This window comes from Rana temporaria, chromosome 11, assembly GCF_905171775.1.
Source record: "Rana temporaria chromosome 11, aRanTem1.1, whole genome shotgun sequence".
NCBI classification, from domain to species: Eukaryota; Metazoa; Chordata; class Amphibia; order Anura; family Ranidae; genus Rana; species Rana temporaria.
The window spans coordinates 10,368,930-10,390,843 of NC_053499.1; the positions used below are offsets into that span (position 1 = coordinate 10,368,930).

Below are 21,914 nucleotides of genomic sequence, written 5' to 3' on the forward strand. Positions count from 1 at the left end.
AAATGGGCGTACAGGTACATCCCCTTTTAAGAGGCGGCATTGCGAGCACGCTTCGTGAGTCCGACCACGGGGATACCTGCGACCGTCTCACGGAGAGGAAGAACGGGGAAATGCTGATGTAAACAAGGCATTTCCCCAGTCTTCCTAGTGACAGGACACTGATCACCGCTCCCTGTAATCGGGAGCGGTGATCAGTGTCATGTCACACGTAGCCCATCCCCCCCTACAGTTAGAACACATCCCTAAGACACACTTCACCCCTTCAGAGTCCCCTACTGGTTAACCCCTTCCCTGCCAGTGTCATTTTTACAGTAATCGGTGCATAACTAATGATCGCTGTATCAATGACAATGGTCCCAAAATGGCGTCAAGTGTCCGCTGTGTCCACCATAATGTCGCAGTCACGATAAAAATCGCTGATCGCCGCCATTACTAGTGTAAAAAAAAAATGTATTAATAAAAATGACATAACTATCCCCTATTTTGTAGACGCTATAACTTTTGCGCAAACCAATCAATATACGCTTATTGTGGATTTATTTATTTATTGGGGGGGGGGGATAATTATAGCAAAAAAATATTGCTTTTTTTTTTTTTTTAATTGTCGCTCCTATTTTTGTTTTTAGCGCAAAAAATTAAAACCGCAGAGGTGATCAAATACCACCAAAATAAAGCTCTATTTGTGGGGGTGGGGGGGAAAGGACGTAAATTTTGTTTGGGAGCCACGTTGCACGACCGCGCAATAGTTGGTTAAAGCAACGCAGTGCCGAATCGCAAAAAGTGACCTGGTCTTTGGCCAGCCAAATGGTCCGGGGCTGAAGTGGGTGGTAATGTCCTCCTGTGGTAGCTCCAGCATCAATCGCCATGTAGGAGAGGGTGTGCTTAGCTTAGAAGACTCCTGAATTTCCTATGACATTATTTGGCTCGGTCTGGAAACCAAGAAGTAACTGAAGATGTGTAAAAAAATGAATAAATAAAAAAACAAGAAAATAAAATATACCTTCTTGTCTATTTACTAATGCTAGCAGCATGGGGATTAAAATATGTTGATTGAGTTAAGTTCCGCTTTAAAATTTGATACACGATACCATTTTATCTTATTGGTTGTCGGCAAAATGATTTTCTGTATAGATATCCTGAGAATTTATGAGAACTGATAATAATCACTTTGTGTTTTTTATTTGCAGCCCAGAAGATTATGTGGATGTACATAGTCATTTACCTCCCGATCTGGATCAACCAGATTGCACCAGTATCACAGAGCTTCCATTCAGCATCCACGCCTTTCAGCACCTGAGGGTATGCACATTTGTTGTAGATCTCTCCTGAACATCTGACGAAACGTGTAGATCGTTCCTAAACGTCTGACGAAACGTGTAGATCGTTCCTAAACGTCTGACGAAACGTGTAGATCGTTCCTAAACGTCTGACGAAACGTGTAGATCGTTCCTAAACGTCTGACGAAACGTGTAGATCGTTCCTAAACGTCTGACGAAACGTGTAGATCGTTCCTAAACGTCTGACGAAACGTGTAGATCGTTCCTAAACGTCTGACGAAACGTGCACATCTTACTTGTGGTTCAAATAATCATTAAAAGAGTAGTATGGGGTTTAAATAAAGGGGGGGAGGGACACTTTATACTCTCCTCGGTAGATGCAGCATTGATCCTATGCACCTGTCCCCTGCCAGCTCTGCTGTGAGAACTGAGCGATCAAAGACAGCTGATCAGTCAGTGCTCCCCTCCTAGCAGTGACTGTCAGTCTTTGGCTTTCTGCTCTGCCCCTCCAGCGGTCATTGAAGAATCGGGCTGTAGAGGGAAAGGGAGGGGCTGACCCAACCTCTCTGCAGCTCGATGGAGGCGGAGTCTGCTTCCGGTTCAGACACCTTTTGTGGCTCCTGACATTAACCCCTTCACACTGACCAAATATGCGGCCCCACTAGACTAGGCTTTTTTTTTTTTCCCTGTAGGGCCACATAGTTGCGTATCTCCCTTTTATGTGCTGGAATCACGCCCGCACAGAGACTGGGGTCTCATGAAGAGTACTAACGATCGGGAACCCAGAACTCCTGATTCCGGGTCACCTGATCGCTGTGATAGCCTCTATTTGCTATCACAGTAGAGGAGCGAGGAGTAGAAGAGAAGAAATTAGTGCGTAAAAGAAAGATAATTTGACGCTGTATAGAGGAAGCTTCCATAGTGTAACCATTGGTATTACTGGAGAACAACACGATGTGTAAAATGTATTTGTCTATTATGTTTTGTTTATTATATGCCAAGCTATCTTAGTCCGAGAGGTGGTTGTGTGTGGTTGTGTGTGTGTGTGGTGTTGTGTGTTGTTGTGTTTGTGTGTGGTGTTGTGTTGTGGTTGTGTGTGTGGTTGTGTTTGTTTTGTGTGGTTTGTGTGTGCTTTCCTATTTTTGATAATTCATTGATCAATTTGACATATGTATAATAATAAATTCAATTAAAAAAAGAAAATAAATGAATTTAAATGAATAATAATTTACTATCGCAGTGATCAATCTCTGTGAAGCCCGCCCCGCGTTTTCTGTTTCTGTGAATGGAGGCGAGAGATACTTGGTATCTCCCTCTCACCTTGCAGAGAAGGGGGGGGGGGGGGGATCTAGATCAAGGTTTGATTTAGGTCAGTATTTGGGTCAGGATCCATTATTAATATTCTAAATATATATATACATACCTACACCTTTCTTTAATTTTTTTATAAAAAAAAATAGGAGATATCCTTAACATTTCCCACCAAATGAAAGCCCAATTTATCCGCTGGGAAAAAAAACACAGTATAATCCACCTGTAGTTGTCACGATATGTAGAGTTTTAACCACTTAAGGACCGCCTCCTGCAGATATACGTCGGCAGAATGGCACGGCTGGGCACAAGCACGTACAGGTACGTCCTCTTTAAGTGCGTGGCCCGGTCCGAAGCTCCGCAGCCGCAGGACCTGATCGCCGCTGGAGTCCCGCGATCGGTCCCCGGAGCTGAAGAACGGGGAGAGCTGTGTGTAAACACACCTTTCCCCGTTCTTCACTGTGGCGCTGTCATCGATCATGTGTTCCCTTTTATAGGGAAAAGCGATCAATGACGTCACACGTCCAGCCCCGCCCCCCTACAGTTAGAAACACAGATGAGGTCACACTTAACCCCTTCAGCGCCCCCTTGTGGTTAACTCCCAAACTGCAATTGTCATTTTAACAGTAAACCATGCATTTTTTGCTGTGAAAATTACAATGGTCCCAAAAATGTGTCAAAATTGTCCGATGTGTCCGCCATAACGTCGCAGTCACGAAAAAAAATGCTGATCGCCTCCATTAGTAGTAAAAAAAAAAAAAAAAAAAATGATAAAAATGCAATAAAACTATCCCCTATTTTGTAAACGCTATACATTTTGCGCAAACCAATCGATAAGCGCTTATTGCCATTTTTTTTAATTTTTTTTACCAAAAATATGTAGAAGAATACTTATCGGCCTAAACTGAGGACATTTTTCTTTATATATATTTTGGGGGGGATATTTATTATAGCAAAAAGTAAAAAATATAGCATTTTTCTTTTTTTCAAAATTGTCGCTCTATTTTTGTTTATAGCGCAAAAAATAAAAACCGCAGAGGTGATCAAATACCACCAAAAGAAAGCTCTTATTTGTGGGGAAAAAAGGGCGCCAATTTTGTTTGGGAGCCACGTCGCCACGACCGCGCAATTGTCAGTTAAAGCGATGCAGTGCCGAATCGCAAAAGCGATTAAGACACTTAAGGTCCGGGTCTTAAGTGGTTAATGACGCATGTCAAATTTGCAAAATTGTGCTTGGGCTTTTAGATTAGTTTTACCCTTGGGCGCGAAGGGGTTAAAGTTTGGATCTTTCCAGAGCCTGGAACGGCTGAAAAGGGAACACAGGAGTGCAGAACGACGTGCACCCCTGTGATCCGTAGAGTTAAAGGCCAGAATGGCTTTGGCAATCTTTCTCCTTTTAATGATACCCCAAATGCTGTTGGATGCATTTTGGGGCAAACCCCCGTTCTGAAAAAACACGCTCCACGCCCAAAAGAAAGGTTCTAGAGCAGTGACGGTGAACCTTGGCACCCCAGATGTTTTGGAACTACATTTCCCATGATGCCCAACTACACTGCAGATTGCATGAGCATCATGGGAAATGTAGTTCCAAGACATCTTCTGGGGTGACGAGGTTCTCCATCACTGTTCACTAGAGCCTTTGGGGTGCGTGTAGCGTGTTCCCAAGCCTATGTGCAAAAAAATAAAAAAAATTAAGTTTCCGCTTTGCAAAGTGTGAATGGGTCTTGAGATGCCAGGGCCGATCCTAGGCAGGGTGCGTGGGGTGCGCCGCACCCAGGCGTCGCAGAGGTGGGGGCGCCGAAGCTCCAAAGTGCTCCCCTCCCTCCTCCTTGTCTGTGTCCAGGGGTGGAGCGCATGTAGCGGGTTCTGATTACTAGGCTCCACTAACAATCATACCATGCACTCCCAGAAATGCTCTCCGAGTACCACCCTCCTAGTAACCTAAGATGCCACGTATGCCCCGCCCCCCTGTAATGTGCTTCTGCTCCCAGCGCGCCTGAGCTACGGGGTGGTGGTGGTGTTGGTTGGTGGTGGTTGTTGTTGTTGGGGGGTGGTGGTTGGTTGGTTGGTGTTGGGGGGTGTTGGTTGGTTGTTGTTGGGTGGTGGTTGGTTGTTGTTGGGTGGTGGTGGTGGTTGGTTGGTTGTTGTTGTTGGGTGGTGGTGGTTGGTTGGTTGGTTGGTGGTGGTGGTTGGTTGGTTGGTTGTTGTTGGGTGGTGGTGGTTGGTTGGTTGTTGTTGGGTGGTGGTGGTTGGTTGGTTGGTTGTTGTTGGGTGGTGGTGGTGGTTGGTTGGTTGGTTGTTGTTGGGTGGTGGTGGTTGGTTGGTTGGTTGGTTGTTGTTGGGTGGTGGTGGTGGTGGTTGGTTGGTTGTTGTTGGGTGGTGGTGGTGGTTGGTTGGTTGTTGTGTGGTGGTGGTGGTTGGTTGGTTGTTGTTGGGTGGTGGTGGTTGGTTGGTTGTTGTTGGGTGGTGGTTGGTTGGTTGGTTGTTGTTGGGTGGTGGTTGGTTGGTTGGTTGTTGTTGGGTGGTGGTTGTTGTTGGGTGGTGGTTGTTGTTGGGTGGTGGTTGTTGTTGGGTGGTGGTTGTTGTTGGGTGGTGGTTGTTGTTGGGTGGTGGTTGTTGGTTGGGTGGTGGTTGTTGGTTGGGTGGTGGTTGTTGGTTGGGTGGTGGTTGTTGGTTGGGTGGTGGTTGTTGGTTGGGTGGTGGTGGTTGGTTGGTTGGTGGTGGTTGGGTGGTGGTGGTTGGTTGGTTGGTGGTTGTTGGTTGGGTGGTGGTGGTTGGTTGGTTGGTTGTTGTTGGGTGGTGGTGGTTGGTTGGTTGTTGTTGGGTGGTGGTGGTTGGTTGGTTGGTTGTTGTTGGGTTGTTGTTGGGTGGTTGTTGTTGGGTGGTGTTGGTTGGTTGGGTGGTGGTGGTTGGTTGGTTGGTTGTTGTTGGGTGGTGGTGGTTGGTTGGTTGGTTGTTGTTGGGTGGTGGTGGTTGGTTGGTTGTTGTTGGGTGGTGGTTGGTTGGTTGTTGTTGGGTGGTGGTTGGTTGTTGTTGGGTGGTGGTTGGTTGGTTGGTTGTTGTTGGGTGGTGGTTGTTGTTGGGTGGTGGTTGTTGTTGGGTGGTGGTTGTTGGTTGGGTGGTGGTTGTTGGTTGGGTGGTGGTTGTTGGTTGGGTGGTGGTGGTTGGTTGGTTGTTGTTGGGTGGTGGTGGTTGGTTGGTTGGTTGTTGTTGGGTGGTGGTGGTTGGTTGTTGTTGGGTGGTGGTGGTTGGTTGGTTGGTTGGTTGTTGTTGGGTGGTGGTGGTTGGTTGGTTGGTTGTTGTTGGGTTGTTGTTGGGTGGTTGTTGTTGGGTGGTGTTGGTTGGTTGGGTGGTGGTGGTTGGTTGGTTGGTTGTTGTTGGGTGGTGGTGGTTGGTTGGTTGGTTGTTGTTGGGTGGTGGTGGTTGGTTGGTTGTTGTTGGGTGGTGGTTGGTTGGTTGGTTGTTGTTGGGTGGTGGTGGTTGGTTGGTTGGTTGGTTGTTGTTGGGTGGTGGTGGTTGGTTGGTTGGTTGTTGTTGGGTGGTGGTGGTTGGTTGGTTGGTTGTTGTTGGGTGGTGGTGGTTGGTTGGTTGGTTGTTGTTGGGTGGTGGTGGTTGGTTGGTTGGTTGTTGTTGGGTGGTGGTGGTTGGTTGGTTGGTTGTTGTTGGGTGGTGGTGGTTGGTTGGTTGGTTGTTGTTGGGTGGTGGTGGTTGGTTGGTTGGTTGTTGTTGGGTGGTGGTGGTTGGTTGGTTGGTTGTTGTTGGGTGGTGGTGGTTGGTTGGTTGGTTGTTGTTGGGTGGTGGTGGTTGGTTGGTTGGTTGTTGTTGGGTGGTGGTGGTGGTTGGTTGGTTGGTTGTTGTTGGGTGGTGGTGGTTGGTTGGTTGGTTGTTGTTGGGTGGTGGTGGTTGGTTGGTTGGTTGTTGTTGGGTGGTGGTTGGTTGGTTGGTTGTTGTTGGGTGGTGGTGGTTGGTTGGTTGTTGTTGGGTGGTGGTGGTTGGTTGTTGTTGGGTGGTGGTGGTTGGTTGTTGTTGGGTGGTGGTGGTTGGTTGTTGTTGGGTGGTGGTGGTTGGTTGTTGTTGGGTGGTGGTGGTTGTTGGTTGGTTGGTTGTTGTTGGGTGGTTGTTGTTGGGTGGTGTTGGTTGGTTGGTTGGGTGGTGGTGGTTGGTTGGTTGGTTGTTGTTGGGTGGTGGTGGTTGGTTGGTTGTTGTTGGGTGGTGGTGGTTGGTTGGTTGTTGTTGGGTGGTGGTGGTTGGTTGGTTGGTGGTGGGGGTTGGTTGTTATATGGACGTCTCATTAATCCATGCTGACTCTTTTTAGGGCATTCAAGAAAGGAAGAACCTTTCATCGCCTTTACTACCTAAAGAGGATCCTATATTGAGTTCTCTCTCCCAGAAGTTGGGAAAAAATGTGGACGATGTCGGCCATAGAATATATGAAGCACTTGTGAAGGTAAGGCTGCACTTTGCTTGCTTATCCATAGAAAAGAATAGGCGGCCGGACGTGTACACAAAGTTACTGAACAAGATGTGGAACTTCAATGTGTAGGCCGGCCTTTCTCAAAGTTTTTTTTTTTTGTTTTACACCTGGAGGAGACCTTGACATGTATTTTCCAGGTCTTTGGTAACCTTTCATTAAATTATATTTACAGCTTGCAGTACGTAATGTGGTTAAATTGTGGAACATTGTAAAAATAAAACGAATGTTACATCCTTCTGCTCTGTACAACTAGATTTTTTTTTTGTGTAGCAATCTTGAAATTAAGCAGTAAACCCAAAAGCAAACCTGTATTATAGTGTAGGTAATAGGTGTGCCTGGGCACACCCTAATCACCCTGTGCAGTACCGACTCCCCCTGCTTCCTGATAAAGATATTTGCCAGCACACCATGGAACGACATTAATGGCATCCAAACGGAAAATGTATTGCATGATCACAACGCGAGGAGAGTGCAACGTTTCGGAGATGCACAGGACCCCTTAGTCAGGCACTTTCACCCCTTAAGAAGATGATGGCAACGGGTCAGAAATCCATGCTACTTTTTGGAATCCAAGAAGAGTTCCTTTCGTAAGCAGAATAGGAACTGGACACCAAAGAGCTCCAGTTCTGAAAGCAAGGCCTCTTCACAACGAAGGGCAACCCCTACTTGTGCAGAAAGGGCACATCTGTTGGCCTTCAGGGTTGTCTGGACTCAGGCAGTCAGACTGGGTCTGTTACAATCAGGAGTTCTTCTGCTTTTCACCTCTGTGCATTTATGCCTTTTAGGGTATCTTCAGAGCCATAAAAAAATTGGTAATTTTCTTTGCAGCTCTGAAAAGGCTGCTGTCCAGGGGTCTACACACCTGTGCCAGATATGAAGGAGAGGGACTTCCTGGTGTCAGTGGCTGGGGACTTCCTGGTGTCAGTGGCGATCAGGAATGACTACTACACATCTCCATCCACCTCGCCGGTGGCTTCTGGTGTTCTCAGTAGGTGATCGCCACTTCTAGTTTGTGTCGTTTCCTGGGCTATTCAGCAGCAGCCTTCAGTTCAAGTTTTGAAAGCCTGCTACCTTGTCTTCTCTTAAAGTATAAGTAAACCCCCCTATTGTTTTCAGCCAAGGAAGCTGCCATCTTTGCCTCTATTTAATCTACAACTGCCATGATGCTGCACATGTGATCAGTGATGACACCAGCCATTGGATGGTTTGACAGTTTGGTTGAGAGCACAACCAATGGTAGGGGTGCAACGGATCGTCATTGATCCGTGATCCGCACGGATCAACCTATTCGGATCGGCACACATGTGATCCGTATGATCCGTACATTGCGAGCTCCCTCAGCCTCCTCTCACTGCAGTACACTGACTGACAAGAAAGGAGGAGGCGCTAGCACTCGGCCAATCAGGATGCAGAACAGAAGCGACGACCCAGAGTTGCCCTGCCTCCAAACCAATCAGCGGGCGCGTTACAAGCAGGCAGCGTGTGTTAGTGTTTTGGCCGGAGCCATGTGTGAAGGGAGAAGGAGTGCTGCGGAGCCCGGGGGGGAAGGAAGGCCGAGTGTTTGTTATTGTGTTCCTGGACGGGGGACGGGGGAGGATGCTCTTCGGCATCACCAGCACTGGACGAGGACGAGAGCAGAACACATACGGTAGTTAATACATTGCGAGTATATGACACATTCCTCCCCTCCACACTGTGTCCCCTGTCATCACACACACTATGGGGACACCATCATACCCCACAATAATCACTGACAGGTGAAGCCCTGCTGTGTCCTGCTGTGTGTCCGATCATATATTTTTTATAGTTATTTTCAACACAAAACTGAGCTTATGTGCATAAATACAGTATTTAAAAATCCAACGGACTGTTGAGATTTAAAAACAGCAGCAAACCTTACATGATTGATAATGTGACAGAACACCTCTGATTTTCACATTTAGTTAAATGTGAAAATCAGAGGTGTTCTGTCACATTAGCAAGCATGTAAGGTCAGCAGGTTTGCTGCTGCTTTTAAAATGTAACATGTAAACAGTCCGTCGGATTTCCAAACACTGTATTTAAGCATATAAACTCCATTTTGTGTTGAAAATAACTATGAAATATAAAACTCTGGTGGGTGTAACAAGATTTGTCTTTTTTTTTTTTTTCTGATCCGAAAATGATCCGATCCGTGACTCCTGATCCGAGGATCGATCTGATCCGTGAGTTTTTTGATCCGTCGCACCCCTAACCAATGGGAGTGTTACCTTTCCGGAATGTGCCAGAAATGAAACAGTTTTTTGAAACTGGTAAATGGCCTTTGTTGCCTTTTCTTGGTCTGCTGTTTTCAGCACAAAGCACCAATTATGCTATATTAGTGCGACTTTTCTCTCTGTTTACAACTTGTTTGGTGTAGTATAACACTTTTTGGTTGCAGCTTTTTCCACTTTTGATTTTCAAACGAGCGCAGTATATTTTTTCTTATTAAAGTAGAAGTAATCTACTTTAAGAAAAAATATACTGCGCTCGTTTGAAAATCAAAAGTGGAAAAAGCTGCAACCAAAAAGTGTTATACTACACCAAACAAGTTGTAAACAGAGAGAAAAGTCGCACTAATATAGCATAATTGGTGCTTTGTGCTGAAAACAGCAGACCCCAAGAAAAGGCAACAAATGATAATAACTTAAAAGTGAATATACTGGTCAGTAATTATATCAAAGGTGATACATTAATATAAAAAATACATGTGAACATCAATGAACAGTGGCAAATGATTCGTCATCCAATGTAGAGTCCACCATAAAGGAAAGAAAGTTCATAATAAATAGTTTCCCAAGTGAAAAGGTCAACAAAGCATCCCAGGAAAAAGGTGACCAAGATCACACACTGCCTCTTACCGAATTTGAATGATCTCTAAATTATAGGAGATCGGATACAGCATGAAACGATGATATCTTAGAGAGGATTATCCAGCTCGAGATGATCAGAAGGTGGATGGTCTCAATCGATATGCCAACACGGGATGTATATAGAAAGGAAGAGGGGACTCGCATAGTGTAAAATCCTCGAGTTTAATGTATAATAAAAGGAATTGCACTTGCATCAGGTCAATGAATAAACGCATCCAGTAAATTAAGCCGGCCAGCTCTAAAACAAAACGCCTGTATCTTCCGGGTCGGATCACAATGCGCAGTAATGTCAGAACGTCGCCTCCCTACGTTTCGTCTCGAAGGGGAAGTGGTCACGGGCTCGAGACGAAACCAGCAACAGTCAATGCACGTTTTTATACTAGGAAAGTGGAAGAGCAACTTCCTATTCAACTAGTTGCACTCCAAATACCAGCTTTGACGCGCGCGTCCAGACCTAAAGAATTACACGGAAGTCATGGACTGGAAATGATGTGACGGAAGTGCTTTCTCATCACCTTTTTCCTGGGATGCTTCGTTGACCTTTTCACTTGGGAAAACTATTTATTATGAACTTTCTTTCCTTTATGGTGGACTCTACATTAGATGACAAATCATTTGCCACTGTTCATTGATGTTCACATGTATTTTTTATATTAATGTATCACCTTTTGATATAATTACTGACCAGTATATTCACTTATTAAGTTATTGTCATTTGTTACTTCTACTTTAACCCGTTTCCTAATTTCTACCAGGCTAATGTGCATGCCTCTGCAGACACCATTTATGGTCGAAAGGTCTTTCAGGCGACCTTGTAAATGGCGTTCTCTTCAATTCTGTTTTTCAGTTTGGACAGGTTCACCTTGTTGCCCACCCATGTCCGGGGCTGTTGGGTATTCCAAATGGTGATGAATATGGAAAAAAACTTTTTAGACTCGATGTGCAATTAGGGAACTGCCGCTTTTGGTTTACCTGTAAATCTTTTTCTTGAAGTTTATCACTGGACACAGGGGCCCGGATTCACAAAGGAGTTACGACGGCGTATCTCCAGATACGCCGTCGTAACTCTGAGTGCGGGCCGTCGCAACTCGGCGCCTGATTCATAGAATCGGATACGCCTCACAGTTGCCTAGATACGAGTGGCGTAAGTCTCCTACGCCGCTGTATCTTAGGATGCATATTTACGCTGGCCGCTAGGTGGCGCTTCCGTATATTTCCGCATTGAATATGCTAATTAGCTAGATACGCCGATTCACGAAGGTATGTGCGCCCGGCCTATCAAAATACGTCGTTTACGTAAGACATACGCCGCCGGCGTAAAGTTACCCCTCATAAAGCTGGGGTAAGTCATGTTAGGTATGGACGTACGGAAACGTACGAACAGCGTTGTATTTTACGCCGTTTGTGTAAGTCGTCCGTGAATGGGGCTGGACGTAAGTTACGTTCACGTCGACTAGGCATTGAGCAGGCGTAATTTTAATTTGAAAATTCAATGTGATACTGAGCATGGGCCGTTCGAAAAAAGCGTCATTTACGCGGGGTCACAACACATTTACATACAACACGCCCCCTAACAGACTAGTTTGAATTAGGCGGGCTTACGCCGTGTCAGATACACTACGCCGCCGTAACTTTGAGCGCAAGTTGTTTCTGAATACAGGACATGGCGCTCTAAGTTACGGCGGCGTAGTGTATCTGAGATACGCTACGCCCGCCTAAAGATAGGCGTTTGTATGTGAATCTGGGCCAAGGATTCTTCCCCCTCTTGGCTGTGTTGCTCATTACTTGAGGGGACTTCCTGACGTGTTTTTTTTTTTTTTTTATTGGCCAGTGTCCTTTCACCCGAATGTGGCAGCGTTAACCCAAGTGCTCATGAATTTTGAAGAGCCCTTTGTCCTGTGATGTATACCTCCCAAGAAAACAACTTTATAAATAACCAAAACTCCCAGATTTTCGTATTACTGGCGTTTAACTGAACAGAGCTGTTTGTTTTGCAGAATACAACTTCCTGGGTGCTGTATAACATGGCATCATTCTATTGGAGAATAAAGAATGAGCCTCATCACGTGGTGGAATGTGCCATGCGAGCTTTGCACTTTTCTTCTAGGTGAGGTATTCATTTCCAATTTTTTTTTATTCCTGTAATAATTATCTTTTGAGTCTTTCAAAATATCTTGCTGTCCTGGCACCGATTATAACTTTCCAGTTTATCAAAACCGTTTCTTCAGCTCAATATGATTTAACTCCTACCGCTACAAATGCAGTTCACAAATGTTGATAGTGTTTTTCATTCAACTTTCAGAGGTTTAAAAAAAAAAAAAAGTTTCTCTTTGACAAGAGAGTATAGCCAAGACCATTGGTGACTAAAAGTACACAGCGACACATTTATTAAAAGTTAAATACACTTGCATTATTCCAAGAAGCTTCAGCATGTAATGGTAAAAGTTTCAAACCAACAAGATGGCCGCAGTTCATTCAGATTTTTTTCGGCATTAAAAGATGTCGTCAGGGGTAGGGGTGCAACGGATCAAAAAACTCACGGTTCAGATCGTTCCTCGGATCAGGAGTCACAGATCTGATCATTTTTCAGATCGGCAAAAAAAAAAAATTCTCCCCCACTGTAATATCCACGTCATCTCCCCCACTGTAATACATCCACCATTGCCCCCACCTCACTGTAACATCCACCATTGCCCCCACCTCACTGTAACATCCACCATTGCCCCCACTCATCACTGTAACATCCAGTCATCCACCATTGCCCCCACTCATCACTGTAACATCCAGTCATCCACCATTGCCCCCACTCATCACTGTAACATCCAGTCATCCACCATTGCCCCCACTCATCACTGTAACATCCACCATTGCCCCCACCTCACTGTAACATCCACCATTGCCCCCACCTCACTGTAACATCCACCATTGCCCCCACCTCACTGTAACATCCACCATTGCCCCCACCTCACTGTAACATCCAGTCATCCACCATTGCCCCCACCTCACTGTAACATCCACCATTGCCCCCACCTCACTGTAACATCCACCATTGCCCCCACCTCACTGTAACATCCAGTCATCCACCATTGCCCCCACTCATCACTGTTCCAGTCCACCATTGCCCCCCACTCGTTATCACCATCACTGTTCCAGTCCACCATTGCCCCCCACTCGTTATCACCATCACTGTTCCAGTCTAACATTGCCCCCACACTAGTAAACGCTGTAATATAATAGCCAGTCCAACATACAATTCACTGTACTTGCACTGTAATGCCCACCATTATCCCCCACTCATCATCACCATCACTGTTCCAGTCCAACATTGCCCCCACACTAGTAAACACTGTAATAATATAGCCAGTTTTATATTGCCCCCACTAGTATAATCACTGTAATATAATAGCCAGCCCAACGTCCAACTCACTGTACTTGTTGCACTACGCGCTCTTGCAGAATAGAAGATCCACGAGCAGAGGGAGGGGTGATGACGTCAGCGCGCACCACCGCCGGGTGTACCAAGATGGCCTAAGGCCGCGGCGGCGGTGCGCTCCGCGGATCGCATTCTGTGCCGATCCGAACAGGTCAACCCGTTCGGATCACGGATCAGTCACGCTCCGTTGCACCACTAGTCAGGGGCATTGCCAGCAACAGTCAATGCGCGTTTTTATACTAGGAAAGTGGAAGAGCAACTTCCTATTCAACTAGTTGCCCTCCAAATGCCAGCTTTGACACGCACGTCCAGACCCAAAAAATTACACGGAAGTCATGGACTGGAAATGATGCGACGCAGCACGAAGCAGCAAACCCACGACCATATATACATATAAGTAATATAAATACGTATCCAAAAGGACCACAATTGATGGATGGTAACATTTAATACAAAATATTCTAAGCAAATAGAAATACAAAATCTATACCGGTATGTCTTTATATAATTGACACGTAATTAAATCAGCGCTATCTTGTGGTTTGAATGTAAATCACATAAATTCATAAAATAGATGAGACCATGATTAAAAAGTTCAATATAAACGTATAAGCTGTATAAATAATTCACAAATTCACCAGTATTTCAAAGGAGGAAAATAGCTGCACAAAGGACTGTAAAATCGAATGGTTATTGATGAAGAAATGTACATCCCATTCTATATTAAGACCAAAGGGAACATATGTTTTCAATGTATAGCTCCACCAAGTCTCTAACCTGGAGATTTCCCTGCTCGCATGGTTAGCCCGCTAACTGGGGATACATTTATCTATACCGATGAATAGAGTGCCTTCAGGGCTTTTATTGTGACATAAAGCATAATGCTTACAGACACTGTGTTTGGGAAATCCCTTATGTATATTAGCAATGTGTTCATTCAGCCTGGTCTGTAATCTACAGACAGTACGGCCCACATATTTTAGGACCAAAAAGGACGATGTTCTTTCAGGAAATGTAAGAGTTTTTGCTCATGCAAGAAGTGTGGAGTTTGTAATGTGTAATATACCTCCTTCCTAATTGTACTTCTAAATCATATAATATGAACTCCTTAATTTTCACCTGACAGTGCCCATGCGGCCTATAGTATACCCCTAGTATTCTGTTAAAGTGGTCTGTCTTCTCTTTGCAGACATAATAAGGACATTGCACTACTGAACATGGCGAATGTTTTGCACCGTGCACATTACTCGGCTGATGCTGCTATCCTTGTACACACTGCACTTGATGTATCTCCTGGGCTTGATGTGTCCACGGACTCCCTGGTCAGCCACTACACTCTTGGAAACATATATGCAGTAAGTGTAATGGGGATGAATCTGTGTTTGATTAATATGGTATTCTGTGTCACCACTAGGAATGTAAAGATGCACGTTTGCTATGTGAATGTGACCTTTTTATTCATCCAAATGTTTGTAGTAGTTCTAAGCAAATGAACTTTGTACCCAAATGCTTTCTTTTCTGCTTGTGGTGTTGTAGATGTTGGGGGAATATAATCACTCAGTCCTGTGCTATGACCGTGTACTGGAATCGCGACCTTTCTTCTACGAGGCCGATAAAAGGAGGAAGGCTGTTTTGTGCCAACAAAAACTGGAGCAAAAGTTGGAGGCCCAACATAGGTGAGTGTCTGCTTTCTGCTGAGGTTCATCTAAACCAGCGGTTTCTAAACAAAAGGCTAGTTTACTGTTCTTTAGACTTTAGGGGCGCTAAACTGGTGGGAGTAGAGGGCGTCTTGGCGCCCAGTGGGGAGTAGAGGGCGTCTTGGCGCCCAGTGGGGAGTAGAGGGCGTCTTGGCGCCCAGTGGGGAGTAGAGGGCGTCTTGGCGCCCAGTGGGGAGTAGAGGGCGTCTTGGCGCCCAGTGGGGAGTAGAGGGCGTCTTGGCGCCCAGTGGGGAGTAGAGGGCGTCTTGGCGCCCAGTGGGAGTAGAAAATGCTCCATTGTTGGTGTCGGTAGATGGAATAGTATCCCAAGGATTGGATAAAGGCAAGCAAAGGGCCCCAGTTTGGAGACCGCTCCCTAAAACCCAAGCCAAATGTGGCAAAAATATAAAAGGAATTTAATTACGTTTTTAGTTTAAAAGTGTCCATTAGATCCCATAACATTCACCCCAGTTTTTGTCCCAGTATGTGAAGAGCAATACAGCTGAGTAAGCTAGAGACATCTGTGGGTGTCTGTAGCATTAAAGGGCAACTAAACCATAAGGCCGGGTTCACACCGTCCCCGCATGCGGCGCACAGCAGGGGTCCGGTGCCTGCTGGTTCAACGATTCAGGTCCGAATTTCAGCCCGAATTTTGGGCTGAAATCGAACCTAAAATGCACGAAAAAAGCACGCGTTTTTCCGGCACACCGCACCGGACCAGCTGCGGAGATATGTGAATCGGCTCCATAGAGAGCCAGTCACATTTTCCTGCTATGCGAATTGAATGCGGAGAAACGCGCATTAAATTCGCCTAGGGATGAACCTGGCCTAAAGGGGCTAGGCAAAAGGAGAAGAAAGTGGAAGAAGGAAAGACAGTAGGGTGTTATTGAATAGACAAATTGAGAGTGGGTCCATTGTTTATCAGATATGGGGAAGGTTGGGTGGTAGGGAAGAATATAGTCCCCATCTGCTTTTAAGGTAGGTCTGTCTACTGGATACAATATTGGTATTTGTGTGTGGTGTGTGTTTTTTTTTTTTTTTTTTTTTTTTTTTTATATATAGCATATCCAGCTTGGCCACTTCTCTAGGCTAACCCAAAGCTATTTGTTTTCACCCCTGAACTGGTCATTCCTTGCTCTGTTCCTAGGTCTCTGCAGAGGACTCTGAATGAACTGAAGGAATATCAGAAGCAGCACGACCATTACCTGAGACAGCAGGAGGTTCTGGAGAAGCATAAACTGATCCAGGAGGAGCAGATCCTTAGAAACATCATCCATGAGACGCAGATGGCCAAAGAGGCTCAGCTAGGTAATTCCAGAACGTCTGATTGTGTTGTAGAGCAGACATTGCAACCAATGCTCAGAGCAGAACGTAACGGTGCAATGAATGGCTTTATGAACAATGGTGTTTATTCAGCACTTTGGCACTATTACAATATATCCCTTTGTCCCTAAATGTGCTTAGCAAGTCGGGAAGGTACGCCTTTAAGTGCGTTTGAACAAGGCCACATGTTTCACGTCCAGTCTAACAAGCTTGGTTATGAAGAACAAAGCTAGTGGCAGTAGTTCTTCATGAAATGGAACTCTTATCAAGTGAAATAGTTTAAAGCAGACCTAGTGCCAGACATAGGGGTAGATTCACGTACCTTTAGGCGGGCGTAGCGTATCTCCTATACGCTACGCCGCCGTAACTTTGAGAGGCGAGTTTGGTTTTTTCAAAGATTTTGCCGCCGTAGCGTATTCGGGCCGGCGTAAGCCCGCCTAATTCAAATGTTGAAGCTGTGGGCGTCTTTTATGCATATTAACTGTGACCCCACGTAAATCAAGTTTCGAACGAACGGCGCATGCGCCGTCCGTGGACGTATCCCAGTGCGCATGCTCCAAATGACGTCGGCAAATCGTCATGCTTTCGACGTGAACGTAAATTACGGCCAGCCCTATTCACGGACGAGTTACGCAAACGACGTAAAATTTGAAAAACTCGACGCGGTTCCGACGTCCGTACTTAAAATTGGCTGCGCCATGTTTTTGGTGGTTTATCTTTACGCCTGAAAACCCCTTGCGTAAACGGCGTATCTTTACTGCAACGGCCGGGCGTACGTTCGTGAATAGGCGTATCTAGCTGATTTACATATTCTAGGCGTAAATCGGCGTACACGCCCCTAGCGGCCAGCGTAAATATGCAGTTAAGATATCCCTTGTAATAGGAATCAGTGTGACAGGTCCTCTTTATGGAGAGATGTGGGGTCAATTAGGCCGCATTCACACTAACGCGGCGTATTTTGCCGCTACAAATTGCGGCGTATTTAACCCGCGATTTGCCGCGACAAAACGGGTCTTTTTTTTTTTTTTTTTTTTGACAACACATTGTTGTCTATGGCCGAACGCCAATGCCGCCTGAAAAAAAAGGGTCCGGAACTTTTTTCAGGCGTTCGGCGTGAGATGTGAACCTTCTCCATAGACACCAATGTGCAATCTCCCCTCCAGCGGCACGAGCGTCGGGCGTCTGGCGTAAAAACGCCTAGATGTGAATGGAGCCTAAGACCCCACATCTCTCCTCCAGGCTTACAAGCATGAAATCGGTGGGGAAAAAAAATCACGATCACATGCCGACAGCCGCGATTGCGGCTTTGTTTACTTCCGGGTACCGGGCGTGACGTCATAACGTCAAAACAAAGCTCATAAAAATATTCAGAACAGTTTATTAACTTGTCGTAGAGCGCATCCCCCCATCCTGTATTGCTATTTTATGAGCTTTGTTTTCAGGTTTTTTTTTTATTTATTGTATACGCCATGGCTACTGGTATATTTTTTATTTTTTCCTTTTTTTTTTTCCACAGGGAACCATCAGATTTGTCAGATGAGCAGTCAGAAGCACAGTCTGCATTGCCCCTGGGATCTGCCTGTGCGCTATCACCGGGGAGACATCTTTGAAAATGTGGAACATGTTTTGGTAAGAATGGGATTGGATCAAACTTGGTACCGTTTTAGTGCAGTGTCTTGTCTGTATTTCTCTACACACTGTTATTGATTACTCTCATCTAGAGCAGGGATCTCCAAACTGCGTCCCCCAGGGGCCAGATGTGGCCCTTTGCTAGTCTTTATCCAGCCCTTAGGGCACTATTCCTCCCACTGACACCAATGATGGGATAATAGTCCTCCTACTGATAGGGACACTACTCCTCCTATTGACCAGCAACCCTGAGGCCATATTTATTCTCACTCATGCCGAGCCCGTGACATATTCTGCCCCTGCTGGCCACAATCCACCCCTCTTAAAGTCTGGAGGACAATAAACTGGCCCTTTTGAAAAGTTTGAAGACCCCTGATTTAGAGGGATGTGTAAAGACACAGGTCTGCAAAAAAAAAAAAAAAAACTCACATTTCAACGATCAAGTTAAAACCAACATGGGAGGTGAACAATTTTGAATGGACAATACGCGGAGTATGAAGTACAAGTTTCCTAGTATTCAGATCCGCTGGCCAGCGAGGAGAAGTTTCGTCACTTGGACTTGTATAGCGGTGAATACATTGAGAGCAAGCTTACCTGGGGCCTACCCAGCTCCTTCTTAGTGGTGCTGTAACGGTCACCACCGTTTACGACCTTCCATCAACTACGATAGCTCATCTGACACACAAACCAGCAGGCATCCCATTTCCCAGAATAACGAGACTTGCTTCCGTGTTCTCTGGTTTCAAATGTAAGACAACTTTAATGGTTCACTCTCAGATTTTATACAGTTTTCAAGGCACAGGAACAATCAAACTCTCCACCCACACCCTGGGTGGCTTCAATACACCTTCAGATGGCTAATTGCTAAACATTCTAGACATCTCGGCGCCGGGCTATAATTATCATGACCTAATCGCTGCACATTCCTTCATTAACAGAACTCAAACAAAACACCATCACACAATGATCTCTTCTCAATCCACATCCCTAGACAGACGTTCTGTCTCCGCATACAGCTTGGCAGAAAGGTATTCACACCTCTGAGCATCAATAGGCTTTAAGCAGTGTTATCACACAATGAAAGGTCTTCCAGACGCCTGACTCAATTAACAACTCACTAGCCAGGGCTAATCATAGAAATGAGTCACTATTGACTGGTTGGGTCACAATTAACCAACAACTTGCAATCTCTCAAGATCCTGCAATATGATGTCCCCTGTCCTGTAATTTGGGATATAATTTCTCAGTCACCCTATGGCCCTATCGGACATAAGGTGACCCTAGACATAAGACTCCTTGGTGAGTACAGGAGTACCCCTCATCCTTACAAAGTCTCTGTTTGTCCCGGGTCATTCCGTTACAGGTACATAAAGAGAAAATGGCAGTTTTTTAATTCCATGGGCCAGTAAAGTGTGCGGATCCCATCCCTGTGTTTCCAAAGCCAGCAGCACACTACACCTATAAAAGCCAGCACTATAGTTGAAGTGTTTTATGCAGCACTGTGCAGTAAAGAGAACACAGATATGGGGAGACAAAACAACTGATCATTGGCTGAACAAAGTAGGCTTTACTCCTCAGCCTTCTCCAAAGTGCTAGGGCTAACCTTTAAGAATAGGGTATAGGTTTTGGAGAGAGGGTGAATTTGGCAATCTGGTTGTAAATCGGAACAACCTTGGCTAAACAAAGGTGGAGGCCAGCGACATTACCTATCAGTAATGTACAGTACGCCAATATCTTTACCCTGGCAGTGCCACCCCTCCCATTATGTAACTGCATCCAACACTTGCCTCAAGAAGGGTGAATGCATACAAGCTATCGCACCTTTACGTTGTGGACTGTGGTTAACCCTTTCCTTATGCAGGACACCAAAGGTCAGGGGTGCCCAACCTTTTGACGGGCGAGGGCCACTGAAGCGACTTGGTAACCGGTCGCAGGCCACAATGAATGGAGCGGGCACTCTACTCTATTGGCACTCCAATTCGATCTTCCCAGATGGAAGGAGAGGGATCCCCCTTCTGTTTTTATTTTGTGGATCGAATTAGAGGTAGGTGTGTGTAAACAACCACAAGTCTGTTTACATCTGTGGCTCAATAGAGGTGAACGAAGGGTCCGATTGGGTCAGACCGATCGTGTCAAAGGGGCCTAAGGCTGCGTTCACACTGATGTGCTGCGATATACCCACACCGAGGGTGCAACGCAGTGCACCTGTGGCTTTCCTGCGATTAGCCATAGACTTTTATCATATCCTGCAGGTGTGGTGCACTTTCTGAAGTGTAATAACAGAAGTCTATGGCTCAGTGCAGGTAACCCGCAGGTTACATAGTTACATATAGTTAGTCAGGTTGAAAAAAGACACAAGTCCATCCAGTTCAACCACAAAAAATAAAAAAACACAGTAAAATCCTATACACCCAACTCCATACCCACAGTTGATCCAGAGTAAGGCAAAAAACCCCAGCAGAGCATGATCCAATTTGCTACAGCAGGGGAAACAATTCCTTCCTGATCCCCCGAGAGGCAATCGGATTTACCCTGGATCAACTTTACCTACAAATCTTAGTACTCGGTTATATTCTGTACATTTAGGAAAGAATCCAGAGCTTTCTTAAAGCAATCTACTGAGCTGGCCAGAACCACCTCTGGAGGGAGTCTGTTCCACATTTTCACAGCTCTTACTGTGAAAAAACCTTTCCGTATTTGGAGATGAAATCTCTTTTCCTCTAGACGTAAAGAGTGCCCCCTTGTCCTCTGTGTTGACTGTAAAGTGAATAACTCAACACCAAGTTCACTGTATGGACCTCTTATATATTTGTACATGGTGATCATATCCCCCCTTATTCTCCTCTTCTCAGGAAAGAATAAATTTAGTTCTTCTAATCTTTCCTCATTGCTGATTTAGTAACATATTTCATGTTGCACCCTAAATATGTTACAAAAGGTGAACTTATTCTTCAACGATAATTTTGATTACTGTGATTTAAACTATTTTTAACAGCTTAAAGTGGAACTAAACTAACCAAAAGGATGGAGTTCTGACACTTGAACACATTCTATGCATTAAGGTAAAAATAACCTTCTCTGTTGCAGGATACCCCCAGCCACCCATTTTTCATTCTTACCTGAGCCCGGTCCAGCGACCTGCACGAAAGCGGCGGCTCTCGCCACTGTCTCCCTCCTCAAACAAATGCTGTGATGAGGGGGCGGGGCCGAGTTACCCAGTATGTGTCAATAGACTCAGGCAGGGCAGCTCAGGAGCGTCTTTTCCATTGGGGCACGCGTCGAAGATGAGGGTCTTGGAAGGCGGAGGGCACCCCAGAAAAGGAGGCTCGGGCCTTCTCTGTGCAAATCCATTGCACAGAATAGGAACTACGTTTTCTGTGATTCATTGGGAAGGCACAACGTGATGGTGTATGTGGGTGGAGCTCAGGAGTTTGGCAGAGCACAGCTGGCAGTCGGTGGCTATGAACTGGTCATGACTGCGTACTGTGGGGGTTGTATCTGCCCGCAGAAGGAATCGGGATGTGTGCTACAACAAGGAGGAGATGCGACTGGAAGCAGTTTTTTCATAGGGAGAGTAAAGTGGCACAGCCTGAAACGACTGGGACAGGGTGGGAGTCCACAACCACCGCGGCCTCGCTGCAGCCAGGCAAGTGGGCGGCATGATAGAGCTGGGCGGACGAGAGAGCAGAGAGACTACCTAGTTTCTCCCCACCCACCCTGCATCACTGCAGTTCTGCCCTCACTGCAGCCGCAGGCAGCAGAGAGATGACATCATCTCTCACTGCCCGCCCTCTCTCTGGGAACCAGCCAATGCGCATGTGCTGAAAAGCTGGGGAGAGAAGTCTGTTTCTCTGCTGTCACTGTTGCCTGCCACCAAAT

General features: G+C 45.8%; 1 protein-coding gene across 1 annotated transcript in view; it reads left to right on the forward strand.

Annotated features, from left to right (window-relative positions):
- Nucleotides 1-21,914, forward strand: part of LOC120917025 (tetratricopeptide repeat protein 17-like) — an 80,842-nt gene that overhangs the window by 11,864 nt on the left and 47,064 nt on the right. The window contains exons 4-10 of the mRNA XM_040328013.1: nt 1,188-1,299; nt 6,904-7,035; nt 11,951-12,060; nt 14,576-14,741; nt 14,923-15,062; nt 16,231-16,391; nt 17,923-18,035. Of these exons, the coding sequence (XP_040183947.1) occupies nt 1,188-1,299; nt 6,904-7,035; nt 11,951-12,060; nt 14,576-14,741; nt 14,923-15,062; nt 16,231-16,391; nt 17,923-18,035 (934 nt within the window). The remainder of the gene's footprint in view (nt 1-1,187; nt 1,300-6,903; nt 7,036-11,950; nt 12,061-14,575; nt 14,742-14,922; nt 15,063-16,230; nt 16,392-17,922; nt 18,036-21,914) is intronic.